This window comes from Crocuta crocuta, unplaced genomic scaffold (assembly GCF_008692635.1).
Source record: "Crocuta crocuta isolate KB4526 unplaced genomic scaffold, BGI_CrCroc_1.0 scaffold290, whole genome shotgun sequence".
NCBI lineage: Eukaryota > Metazoa > Chordata > Mammalia > Carnivora > Hyaenidae > Crocuta > Crocuta crocuta.
In genome coordinates, this window is record NW_027527429.1 from 977471 (window position 1) to 989835 (window position 12365).

Sequence of the window (12365 nt, forward strand, 5' to 3'; positions counted from 1 at the left end):
CCCCGGCTGTGCGCACCGTGGCGCAGTTCCACGTCAGGTCGCCTCAGCCAGAGACGGGGGCCGAAGGCGCGTTCTTCTCTCTCCCCCTCGACACGCCACGGGCGCTAGCATCTCACCTGAAAATCGTCCCGAGTCCCGAGGGGTCCCTCCAGGCAGTTTCCCCAGGGTCCCGCGTACGCGTCCTTGTAGACTGGAGATGGTGCACCCAGACCAGACGAGTTCCCAGGCCGCACGAGGCTGAGAATTCACGCCCTTCCAGCCCAAGGCAGGCTCCCGGCCTTTCCCGGCCTTTCCCGGCCTTTCCCGGCAGCCGGGCCGCTCTCCCCGGCGGCCTCGCCGGCGCCTCTGGGGGGCAGCGCCCTCTGCCGCCCGCACCCTGTGCCCTCGTCCTGGCAGAGGCCCCTGGCCCCTGGAGCCGCCTCCGGCTGCCGTCCGGCCCTTCACAGAGGTGGGTCACAGGAGGGTGGGCCCCCGGGGCTGAGGTGGGGCCCAGGGTCTGCATCCCTGGCCACGCGGACGCTGCGGGTCCCCGGGCCACACTGGGGGTGGAGAGGCTGCGGATCGGGCACGCAGGGTGGCCTCCGCGGGCAGGACTGAGGCGTGAGCCCCACTGCCGGTCGTGAGTGTCGTTCAGGTGCCTCTAGGAACCGCCGTAGAGAGAGGTCGAAAGGGTGGAATTGATGTTGACGGTGTATCTTATTTAGCCAGCGTCCAGTGTCCCGCGATGTATCATTTCAGCGTGTCATCAGCATGAAGACAGGGAGACGTTCTGTGCTCATCGCTGGCCACGCACACACCAGTTTGGGACGGGCCTCAGGTTGCAAGCTCAGTTGCCACGCGTGGCTGGTGGCTGCTCTGTGGCTCAGGCTTCTGTGCGAGGCCCCGGAGATGTGTGCCTCCCTCCCTAGGTTTTGCAAAGTGCTTTAGTGTTGTCAGCTAGAGGCCTTGAAGGCCGCTTCCCAGCCTTGAGCGCTGGCCCCTGCTAGAGACATTGGTTGGATGGGGCTGTCACTCTGACTTCTTTCTTCTGATTTCTTTCTTTCTCATGTTTTTTCGTTTGTTTTTGTTTTTGGTACTTTCCAAAGGAAGCTCCAGCTGTGCCAGTGATTCCCAAACTTTGCTTCTCATTCCCCGAAATGGCCATGGAGCCCATCTGTTTTGAGGACGTGGTGTCCACCCCAGGCAGCCGGGAGCCCGGCGCGTGCGGCAGCAAGGACCTTCTCTCTCCGGGCGCCCGGCTGCCTCGGGGGTCCCCCAGCCCGGGGAGCAGCCCCCAGAAGCAGGACTCCGTGTCCCCGTGTGGCAGCACCAGCGACCTGGACCTGGGGCTGGGCAGCGTGAGGGGCAGTCCGGACGGGCGCACGCTGGGCGGCCTGGAGGCGGACTTTGAGTCCGCCATCTGTGTGCGCGACTTCTCCTTCGAGCTGTCCCAGGACCTCCTGGAGAGGAGCGCCCAGGCCCACAGCGCGCTGAAGGGCCCCTCCTGCAGCGCCACCGGCCCCGACAAGGGCACCGTGAGGAAGATGGCGCTGGCCATGGTAGAGTAAGTCGCTGGGGTGCGGGCGGCGGGCCGGGGGCACTTTCGGGGCCGACCTCCTGCTCTGTGGGCCCGCATCACCTCCCTGGCCACCAGGAGGGGGTGGTTCCGGACGTGTGTGTCCCACACCCTGAGAGCCGGCAGGGCTCCGCCCCTGGGGGGCTCAGCGAGGGCATTCTGTGCGTGGCTCGCGGCTGGGGCCCAGTTGTGACATCAGGGGGACGGTGACCGTGAGAGGCTAAATGTGCCCTGGCTTCCAAGGTGGGGGGCACCGGGCAGGTGCTCATATAGGTGTGTCCCCCCACCTGCACACCCCCACACCCCCACACGCACCCGCACACACCCACGGACATGCACACTCACAACCCTCACCCGCACACAACCACATGCACCCACACACCCAGGGACACACGCTCACAACCCACACCCATACACACTCACATGCACCCGCACACACCCACATGCACCCTCACACCCCCACGGACATGCACACTCACAACCCACACACATTCACATGCACCCCCACTCACTCACCCATCCCCCACGCACACCCCCACACTTGTCCTACACATTCACACACGCACTCCCACATGGGCTTGCACAACCCATGTGCACACACTTGCCCCCTCACTTGCCCTGCACAGCCGTCCTCTACACTCACACATGCTGGTCCCCACCGGGTGTCCCAGACCCTCGCAGGGAGTCTGTGGGTGCACATGCTTCTCTGATGACCCTCAGACTTCATGTGCGTTCCCTGCGCGACACCCATGCCGTGTCTCCTCGCCAGCACGCGTGCACAAGAGAGAGTGAGATTGACCCTCCACTTGATGACGCGACAGTGTTCCGTCATCTCCTTAAGCCCGAGTCGGCGCCTCTCCACTCCGTGTGCGTGCGGAGACAGGAGGGGTGCCCGAGGCACGTCTGCCCCAAACCAGCAGGGCCATGTGCTCGAGGAAGCGCTTCTCCGATCACGACAGTGGTGCAGGGCGCTTGCACGTAAGAGTGACACCACGCTTACACGTGAGATGACCAACTGGCACACCACGGTTGCTGTGCTCACGCACGTGCCTAGCCTTGCACTTCAGCTCACGGTGTGTGTGGCCGGCGGTGACGTTTCAGTGCCGCTCCGGCTCTCAAGTGGAAACGGGAATCTTGGAGCCTGTGCACCCCTCCCCCCCGTGTTGTCTAATGACACGTGTCAACACCGGGGAGGGCGGGTCTTCCCACGTGACCAGGCCCTGATGTCGCAGACGTGGCATTTTTCATAAATTATCTTCATTCATCTACAAGGGGCTTGTTATTCTTTAAATGTATTAGCAAGTGTTTTAAAAAATTCTCATTTTGTTTGTAATACAACGTGGATGAGTGGAGCCTGTGTGAACAAAGGTTTTGGGGGGTCTTCAAAGGATTTTAGGAGTATAGAGGGGTCCCAAGAGCAGGAAGTTTGAGAGCCGCTGCTTGAGACAGGCGCTGCGTGTCCTGCCTCCTCGCCGGCCCCTCTGGTTCTGTGCCGGGCCGGGGTCAGCAGGGCTGGCCGACCCTCTACCTTCCTGCCCTTAGCTGTTCCCAAAGCCTGCTTGGCTCGTCACCTTGACCTTCTTCCTGCCTACAACAGTGGGGCTGCTGTATATGCATGTACGTGCACTTGTATGTGCAGTGTGTGTGTGTACATGTGTTGTCTGTGTATATGGATGCATGTGGTATCCATGTGTGGGTGTGTGTATTGTGAGCGTATTGTGTGCGTATATGTGTTCTCTCTGTGTGTGATGTGGCATGTACGTGGCACGTGTGTGCGTGCAAGTGTGTTCTCGGTGTGTATGTGTAGGTAGGTTGTGTGTGGTGTGCACATGTGTATGTGGCATGCATGTGAGTTGTGAGTGTGATGCACATGCGTGTATGTGCACATGTGTGCAGACGCGCATGTGTGGTATGCATGTGTGTTGCATGTGTGAATGTGTGCATGCAGTGTGTGTGGTACGTGCATGCCTGTGCGGTGTGTGTGGTGTGTGTGCATGCCTGCACGTCTGGGTACAGGGTGGTGCCCTACATGGACTAGGTGCTCCATGTCATCACCTCATAGCCCCCCCCGTAAGGCTGAGTGAGCACCTGAGGCTGGGGCAGGGCAGGGCTGCGTCCGGACTCGAGCCTGGTGGGGGGCGGCTCAGGTGTGATGAGGGGGCGGCCCTGTTCTCGGGGGGCAGCTCAGGTGTGGAGATGGGGGGGCAGCCCTGGCCGGGGAGGGCGGCTCAGGTGTGGAGTTGGGGGCAACCCTGGTCGGGGGGTGGCTCGCAGCCTCGGGAAGGCAGGGCCCTGGGTGGCTCTGGGAAAGGCCGTGAAGGCCGGGCCCGGGTGCTACGCGTTCCTGAGCCTCCTTTACCAGGGAACGTTGGTCCTGACGGGGGTGCTGTTCTGTGCCTGTCCCCCGGCTGTGACTGCGTCACCCCGGTCCTTGCAGACACAGAAACAGGTGGCTGACCATGGAGCTCCTGCTGCGCCGAGGCGCGGACCCCAACCTGTGCCGCGTGCCCATGCAGGCCCTCTTCTTCGCCGTGAAGGCCGGAGACGCGGCCGGGGTGAGGCTGCTGCTGGAGAACGGGGCCAGGACGGACGTCCAGCTCCCGGCTGAGGTAGGACCGGGGGGCAGGGGTGCGGGCAGGTGAGGCTGCAGGGGCTCCTGAGCGGTGAGCAGCTGGAGGGCGTGGGTGCGGCCAAGGCTGCAGGCTCTGCCCTCAGCTGCGGCTCGGTGCCCCTGCTGAGGGCCAGGTGGGTCTCCCAGGCCCAGCACCCCTTCCTTCCTGAGCGTCCGGGAACGTGGCTGCGGGGGAGTGGCATGTGCGTGGCAGACCCGGGGAGCCTCGCGATAAGCTTCCAGGGTTGCTGATGGGACTCTGCCTTGGGAACCACGGTTGTAGCCAGGGGGCTCGGCTACCGTTCGCTTATTCTTGCCTTCATTCATTCACTCCCACTCTGTTATTTCCACATTCCTCTTCCCAGGGCCGCTGGGCTCTGTGAAACCCTGGGGGTAGACAGTAGGGGAGGAGGGGGAGAGTGCCAGGAGAGCGCCTGACGTCCTCCGGAATCTTCTCCAAGGGCGCCTCCTGTTTCCCTGGGGGCACAGACAGCCCCCGGCCCTGCCCCCTTGCGCTGCCTGCTCCTGGGGGGCCCCCTCCAGGCTGGCCCCTGGGCGTGCACCTCGTGTGGCCCAGCGGTGGCCGGAGGGCTGCCTGGGCAGGGAAGGGACGGGCGGGCTTCTCCGAGGGCGGGAGGGACCCCGGCTGCAGTGAAGCCGCGCCCTGGGCCCCCTCGCGTCGGCAGGCCCGGCGGATGGAACTGAACGTGGTCCGTGGCCGCTGGGGGCGGGCATCGCGGTGNTCAGCCTGGGGGTTTTGCTCACCCGGGAGCCGGACCCTCACCCCTGCCCGCGTGGCCTCTGCAGCTGGGGGCTGTGACCCCCCTGCACATCGCAGCTGCCCTTCCCGGGGAGGAGGGCGTCAAGATAACGGAGCTGCTGCTGCACGCCATCACGGACGTGGACGCCAGGGCGGCCGACCAGGGTGACGTGTACAAGCTGAGCAAGGTGCGCGGTCCTGCCGCGTGGGGGGCGGGGGCCGCGTGGGGCCGGGGCCGCAGGCCCCAGGAGGAGTCTCTGTGCACGGTGTTTCCTTTATTGGCCTTGTCCCCCGTGGGGCCGGTCACTGCTCCCGGGGCCCAAAGCCGGCGGGGGCCGCCCAGGACGTGTGCAGCTCTGTGGCGCCAGAGCCCAGCCGATCCTCTCTGGGGCGTGTGGTGCATGCGCATTAGCATTCGAGAGGGTTCCGCAGGATGGCGCTGGGCCCCGCGTCTGTGGAGGAGGCCACCCCTCTTGCTCCACTGTGGGAACACGTCTGTGTGTGAGCCTGCCCCTGCCTGGGTGTCCCCCCAGCCTGGCCGGGCGGGTGCTAAGTGTGGGAGCAGTAGCCGGGGGTCGGGGGTGGGGGATGTACTATGGGGGTGCGGCCTGGGGCCAGTGCGGTCCCCTCTGTCTGTACAGCCAGAGCCGTTGCCCTCAAGCCTGAAGCTCAGCAACGAGGCAGGCCCGGACAGCATCTACTGCAGCGGGCACACAGCTGTGCCCGACGAGGGGGGCAGGACGGCCCTGCACGTGGCCTGTGAGCGTGAGGACAGCCACAAGGTGAGCTGGGCCTTTCCAGCCTGAGCGGTGCGCGTGTGCGATGTGTGCACATGCACCTGAACATGTGCATGAGTGCCTCGGGTGGTGTGCACACACAAGTGCGTGTACATGGGTGTGTGCGTGTGCGCTTTGTGCACGTGCAAGCGTGTCTGTGTGTGCTTGTACTTGTAAGTCGGTATGCTTGCATCCGTGTACACGTGCGACCAGGCTGTGTGTGCGTGCCTACATGATGCAGGCCCGTGTGTCCGTATGTGGTGGGGGCAGGGCAGCGAGCCAGCGGCCTCAGCCACCATCTCTGACGCGGCCCCCAACGTGGTCCTGTCTTGCCGAGCCCTGGGCCGTGGCACTGGGGCCTGCGGCCGCCTCCTGTCTGTCCTGGGGACTGCTTGTCAGCCGGGCGGCGCAGGAGCCTCTCAGAGGAGGCCTAGGTGGGCCTGGGGGGAACCGGGTCCCAAACCTCAGCTCTGTGTTGTAGGGCAGCCAGTGCAGCCCAGGCCACTAAGCCTCGGAGCACATGGTAAACTGAGCCTGTTTACCCAGCCACAAAATGAAGATCACAGCCGGCTTCTCGGGTCTGGCACGCGTGGTCTGCCCTGCACAGAGTGGTGATCAGTCACCTGTTGTGAGGGTGTGAGGGCCTGTGTGAGGGGGGGGGGTGGGCGAGGGAGGGGACGTNCATGCTGGGAGCAGAGACTGCTGGGGGGGGGGGCGGCTGATGGGGGCCCGGCCAGCGCATGCCAGCCTGGGCTGCGCGCAGAGCTTCCACACCACACGCCTGTGTCTTTGCGCTGATTCTGGATTTGGAAACGTTATGGGGAAGCAAAGCTAGGAGATACTAGAGGCACCATCACCATTAGGTCATTAGGTCATCAGTGGGTCAAGGGCAGATGGCAGCGTCATGCCCTGTGCCGAGCGGTGTGGGCCGCAGCAGTCCAGCCACCAGGCCTGCTTTCCAGTGGGAGGAGGGGGGGGCCTTCCCAGGAGCCCCTCAGCAGACTTGGGCCGGCACCTCCTTGGCCTGCCCAGGGGGTGGGGTGGGAAGGGGCGTGTGCTTGGAGCACCCGGGGTCCGCACACTTGGAGGGGGTGCCAGGCCCTCAAAGAGCCCTTGGGAATTAAAGCTGCAAGGGTCACTTCTCTTGAGCGGTTCCGGGGGAGGAGGAAGGAGAGAAGGGGAAACGAAGGGGTCCTGGGGCAGGAGGGCGAGGAGGTGCCCCTTCTGCTCGGGCCGGGCTTCTGCTGCACACGGGTGTCCCACATGGTCCCTGAGCCCTGGAGCCGGGCTCGCTCCTCTGGCCACGCCTACCCCGTGACAGTCCTGCTGCCATGGTCGTGGGGCCCCGACTCTGCCCTTTCCCCTGGAAACAAGCCTCAGGGCAATTTGTGCATCATGCGCCCTTCTGCTCTGCGTCAGGAACGATGAATGTTTGGAAAACGCCTCCCAGTTTGAGGATCCACCGCCCTCCATTCATCCACCCAAAATTCAGAACCGACAAGGTGCTGGCGTGCAGGGGGTAGCAATCAAGTGACGAACTTGACTTTATGGCGTTCGAGCTGACGACCACTGTCCGGTGCTCCTGGAGTCCGGGCACCTCTGTAACCCGGCGTCCCGCCTTCCTCCTCCCCCAGTGTGCCAGGGACACGGTCCGGCTCCTCCTCTCTCACAGAGCGAACCCCAACCTGTTGTGGAGCGGCCACTCCCCACTCTCCTTGTCCATCGCCAGTGGGAATGACCTGGTGAGCATGTTCCACACCCACCGATGGTTCACCTGCAGCGCTTCTGCCTCAGAGCGGCCCCCTCCCTGCTCAGTCTTGGGGTTTGCTGTTGTCCATGGCAGCTTGAAGGCAGCGTGGGCGACGGGGTGTGGTGGGTCCCCTCCCCAGTGGATGGAGCTCCTCAGCAAAGGGTACAGAAAGGACGGTGAGCAGTGAGGAAGGGGGTTCACCTGGGTGGTTGCTCCCTCAGGGTGGGTGGATACACACCTGCTTGTCCCAGGTGTTGACCAAGTGCACTGGGAAAGGCACCGTGGCCAATTCCCATCTCCTGCCGCTGCCAGGGATGTGTATGTTCACCACCCATCCATCCATTCAGCTACCCCCACCCATCTGTCCACACATCTATTCGTCTACTCATGCACACCCACCCATCCATCCAACTACACGTTCATCTGCTCATCCATCCATCTGTGCACCTGTGTATTTATCCATTCTCTTACCCCAACCCATGTATCTACACATCAATCCATCGATTCACCCACACCCACCCATCCGTCCCTCTGTCCATCCACCTACCCTTTCATCCATCTATCCAACCTCATATCCACCCATCCATCCACCCACCCATCCATCCATCCACCTATCCAACCACACATCTGTCCATCCATCCACATATCCATCTACTCATCCATCCATCCATCCATCCATCCACTCACCCAACCCACTCATCCATCCTTCTACCCATTCGTTCTTTATCCATCATGCATCTTTCCTCCCTCCCTTCCTTCTTTCTTTCCTTCCTTCGATCTATAATCCATGCACCCATCCACTCTTTCATTTAACTGTTGTTTTTGAGCATCTACTCTGTGCCAGACAGGCACCATTCTAGGCATTAGGTGTCAAATAAAACAAGGTCCTTGCTTTCAAGGATCCTATATTTTAGTTGCGGGAGACAGACCACAATCCAGGGTATCACACAACGTCAGGTAGCGATGAATGCTGTGAAGACGGTAACAGCTGAATAAGGGTATAGAGAATGATGGAGGGTTTTCCTGGGGAGGTGACCTGTCAGCAGAGGCCTGAAGATGATGGAGGCATTGCTGACGAGGGCTGGCGCACCTGCTCTGTGCCCGGGTGGGTAGGTGGGCATGAAAGGGTAGAGAGCTGCCTTCTAGGGGAAAGAAGCTCTTGCGAGAGCCACACACTAGTGTGTGTCATGTCCAGGCAAGCCACTCTCACCCCTGGCTTCCTGGTGGCACTTGGGCCAGTGGCTGGGGACCCAGCAGGGAGCAAGTGCAATGTGCCTCACTTTGCGTCTGGTCAGGTGATCACAGTGGCTCGGGTGCCCGGAGGGCAAAGGCACACCGGTTTCAGGGATGCGGGGCTGACGGGATGTGCGCCAGGCCCCACTCCGGCCCCTGGGCTGGAGAGCAGGATGTGAGCCAGGAGCACTTTGGAGCAGGCGGACAGTGTGCAGAGAAAGTGCCAGGCGTGGGCTGCCTTGGGTGGGTGCAGCCCTCCCTGGGAACCCCCGCATACCCTCTCCCTGCCCCAGCAGCAGTAAGGGGCACAGCAAGTGCCCAGGGGTGGCCCCCGTGAGGGCCCCGTGTGGCCATCTCTGTGCTCAGAACTGCGGATGCCTTGCTCGGGGGCCTGGTGGGGGCTCACAGGCCTGTCTGTGTCCAGATTGTGAAGGAGCTTCTGTCCCACGGAGCCGACCCCAACCTGCCGCTGACCAGAGGGCTGGGCAGCGCCTTGTGTGTCGCCTGTGACTTCACCTATGAGCACCAGAGGAGTGTGGACAGCAGGCTGGCCCTGGTGAGGGGTGAGGGCCGGCCGCGCAGGGTGGGCGTGGGGGGCAGCAGGCCCTAGGGCGTAGGGTCCCTTGGTCCAGCCTTCATTCCTCTGTGGTGTTCAGATCCTTGAGAAAGAACACCGAATCCTTGTTTTTATATTATATCGGCCTAAAAAGTGTCAAGTTCAAACCTGCTCAGCAGCCCAGACAGAGGCCTGTCTCAGGGAAGGCGTAGGCCGTCGCCCTGATTTGGCTGCAGGATTGTAGCTTCTAGGTAGAGTGGCCATTGGCCTGGTCTCCTGGTCAAGGCCCTGCTGGAGAGGCATTGGGGTGCTGTGACCTGGGCAGGGACCCGGGGTGCTGTGTCCTGGTCGTGGCCATGGCCTGTCTTCCCGGCGGGCTCAGTGAGGCCAGGGGGCACCCTGTGCTCGTAGGTCCGGGAAGCCGTGCTGCTCCCTGAGCCCCCTTCTGTCTTCTCGGCTGCTCTGGCCCCGCCAGTGCCGAGGCACGTCCCCCGCTGCCCCTCACCACCCCCATTCCCGCGCTCGGCCTCCCACGGCCCTTTCCAGGGCTGTCCCTTCCCTCACCCACGGGGTGCGGCTCTCCGCGGGCCCCTCCCTGCCCTGGCACCAGCGGGGGACCCTCTGTGGGTCCTGAGAGCTGTGAGCTCCGGAGGGGGAAGCAGAGGGGAACGATGCCCTGATTGCTGGAGGCTGTCGCACTCGACAAAAGTGTAACTTCACGTGAAAAGAACTAACACTCCTTTTCTTGCTTTTCAAAAATTTTCACCTAAATTCTAGCTAATGTACAGTATAAGGTTGGTTTCAGGAGCAGAAATCAGTGATTCATCCCTTATGTACGGCACCCAGGGCTCGTCCCAACAAGTGCCTTCTCGGTGCCCATCCCCCATCTAGCCCCTCCCCCACGCCCATCGGCCCTCAGTTTGTTCTCTGTCGTTAAGAGTCTCTGGTGGTTTATTTCCCTCCCCCCCCATATGTTCATCTGCTTTGTTTCTTAAAGTCCACGTATGAGTGAGATCACATGATGTTTGTCTTTGTGGCTTATTTTGCTTGGTGTAATATTCTCTAGTCCATCTATGTTTTTGTAAAAGGCAAAATTTCCTTCTTTTTGACGGCTGAGTAATGTTCCATTGTGTGTATGTACCACACCTTCTTTGTCCATTCATCAGCCGCGGACATTTGGGCTCTTTCCGTACTTTGCCTATTGTTGTAGTGCTGCTATAAACACTGGGGTGCATGTGCCCCTTTGAATCAGTATTTCTGTGTTCCTTGGGTAAATACCTAGTAGCGCAATTGCTGGATAGTTTCTCGAGGACCCTCCACGCTGTTCTCCAGAGGCTGCGCCAGTTTGCATTCCCAGCAACCGTTCCAGAGGGTTCCCTTTCCCTGCATCCTCACCAACACCTGTTGTTTCCTGTGTTGTTAATTTTAGCCGTTCTGACAGGTGTGAGGCGGCATCTCATCGTGTTTGGATTTGTATTTCCCTGATGACGAGCAGCGTGGGGCATCATTTCTTGTGTCTGTTGACATCTGTGTGCCTTCTTTGTTTTTTTTTAATTTTTTAAAATGTTTTATTTCTGAGAAAGAGAGAGAGAGAGACCGCGTGAGCAGGGGAGGGGCAGAGAGAGAGAGAGAGACACAGAGTCCAAAACAGGCTCCAGGCTCCAAGCTGTGCGAGACACAGAGTCCAAAGCAGGCTCCAGGCTCCGAGCTGTCAGCACAGAGCCCGACGCGGGGCTCGAACCCACGAACCGTGAGATCACGACCTGAGCCGAAGTCGGACGCTTAACCGACTGAGCCCCCCAGGCGCCCCTCTGTGTGCCTTCTTTGGAAAAGTAAGATTCTTTTTCTTGGGGTTCTATTTCCAGATCCCATTTTGAGGCCCCCACTTTTACCCTGACCGTGTCCTCTGAGCACCTGGAAACGCCTGCAGGCGTGTTTCCGGGGCCCCTCAGCGCTGCACCCGGGGTTCGGGGCGGCAGCCCCGCGTGGCCCCAGCTTGCCTCCATGGTGGTTTGGCAGGTGGAAGGACCCTCTTCACGCTTAAAGTGTCTTGGACCTTGGGAGCCTTCCTGTGTTCCCCTGAGCCTCTGATGTCTGCCCTGCTCTCTGGTGACCAGGGACCCCCCCACCTGTGGGTTCCTGCCCCTGGCCCCAGATCAGCCACCCCAGTTGGTTGGTCAGTGATTTCATTGCTTAAAATTTATTCACTCAATCATTTTTATTAAAACAAACATAAAAGTTAAAGGCACAGCCTGGGGATGCCGTGTTGTACCCGTGACTAACACCTCGGCTCACCACCTGCGCCTTCCGGGCTCCCTGGCACTTTCCCCGGAGCCGGGGCGTCTGTCACGCTGCCACTCCAGGAAAGTCCACGTTTATCGGGTGTTTGACGGGGCCGTGCGGCAGCCGGGCCTCCCCAGCCCCCCCGGGTCAGCCCGCGTTGGACCGCATCCGTCGACCCTCCTGCCCTGACCCGGGCCTGCAGATTTGGAAGCCACCGCGTGTCCCCCTCCCTGACTCCTGAGCAAGTCCTTTAAGCCGGCTGCCTGCCCTTGCGACCGTGGCTGTGTCTGTGAGTGTGAGCAGCGCAGAGGACGACACAGGCCGAGCGGGGGGCCGGCTTCCTCCAGTAAAATGCACCCCCGTCCCTGCATCCACAGCTAAATGCATGTGTCTGGGGCAGGGATCTGGAACACGAGAGGCCTTCAGCGTCTCTGGTTCTGGCCGCGAACGTGGTCGGCACATTTGGGGACGGCTTGGGGCCTCCTCCCCGCGGGCACCCTGCTCTGCCGGCTGTTTGGGGGCCGCCGTGCATCCCGGAGCGGCGGCCCCGCAGGGCTGGGGGCCCACGACAGCCTGGTTTTCGTCTGGTCGTGCTGGGCCGCGCCGAGCCCCGTGGTTTTGTGGTTTTGTTAAGATGCTACTAAAACTATAAACGCGTGAAACCCTGTTCTGGAACCCACCGCCTCCCTCCTCGGCGTGGGGGTGGGCACCTCTGTTGGGCGCCATGTGCGGTGAATGAAACGGGGGTTAGCCTCGAGCCGGGGACCTTGCGGTGGTGCGGCCGGAAGTCCCTCACGCCGGCCTACGGACTCACCGGCACCTGTGCGTGCGCGCCTGTGCG

The 12365-nt window shown here is 61.7% G+C and overlaps 1 protein-coding gene across 2 annotated transcripts in view; it reads left to right on the plus strand.

Moving 5' to 3' along the window:
• ANKMY1 (ankyrin repeat and MYND domain containing 1) overlaps window positions 1–12365 on the plus strand; it is a 33534-nt gene that overhangs the window by 13694 nt on the left and 7475 nt on the right. The window contains exons 7-13 of one of the 2 annotated variants that reach the window (XM_077757366.1): window positions 1086–1543; window positions 3993–4164; window positions 4974–5114; window positions 5568–5708; window positions 7337–7444; window positions 9110–9241; window positions 11107–11354. In XM_077757366.1, the coding sequence (XP_077613492.1) occupies window positions 1086–1543; window positions 3993–4164; window positions 4974–5114; window positions 5568–5708; window positions 7337–7444; window positions 9110–9241; window positions 11107–11118 (1164 nt within the window). In that variant the 3' untranslated portion in view covers window positions 11119–11354. Of the gene's footprint in view, window positions 1–1085; window positions 1544–3992; window positions 4165–4973; window positions 5115–5567; window positions 5709–7336; window positions 7445–9109; window positions 9242–11106; window positions 11355–12365 lie in introns of those variants that run through there. The other variant, XM_077757364.1, reaches the window with a different exon arrangement.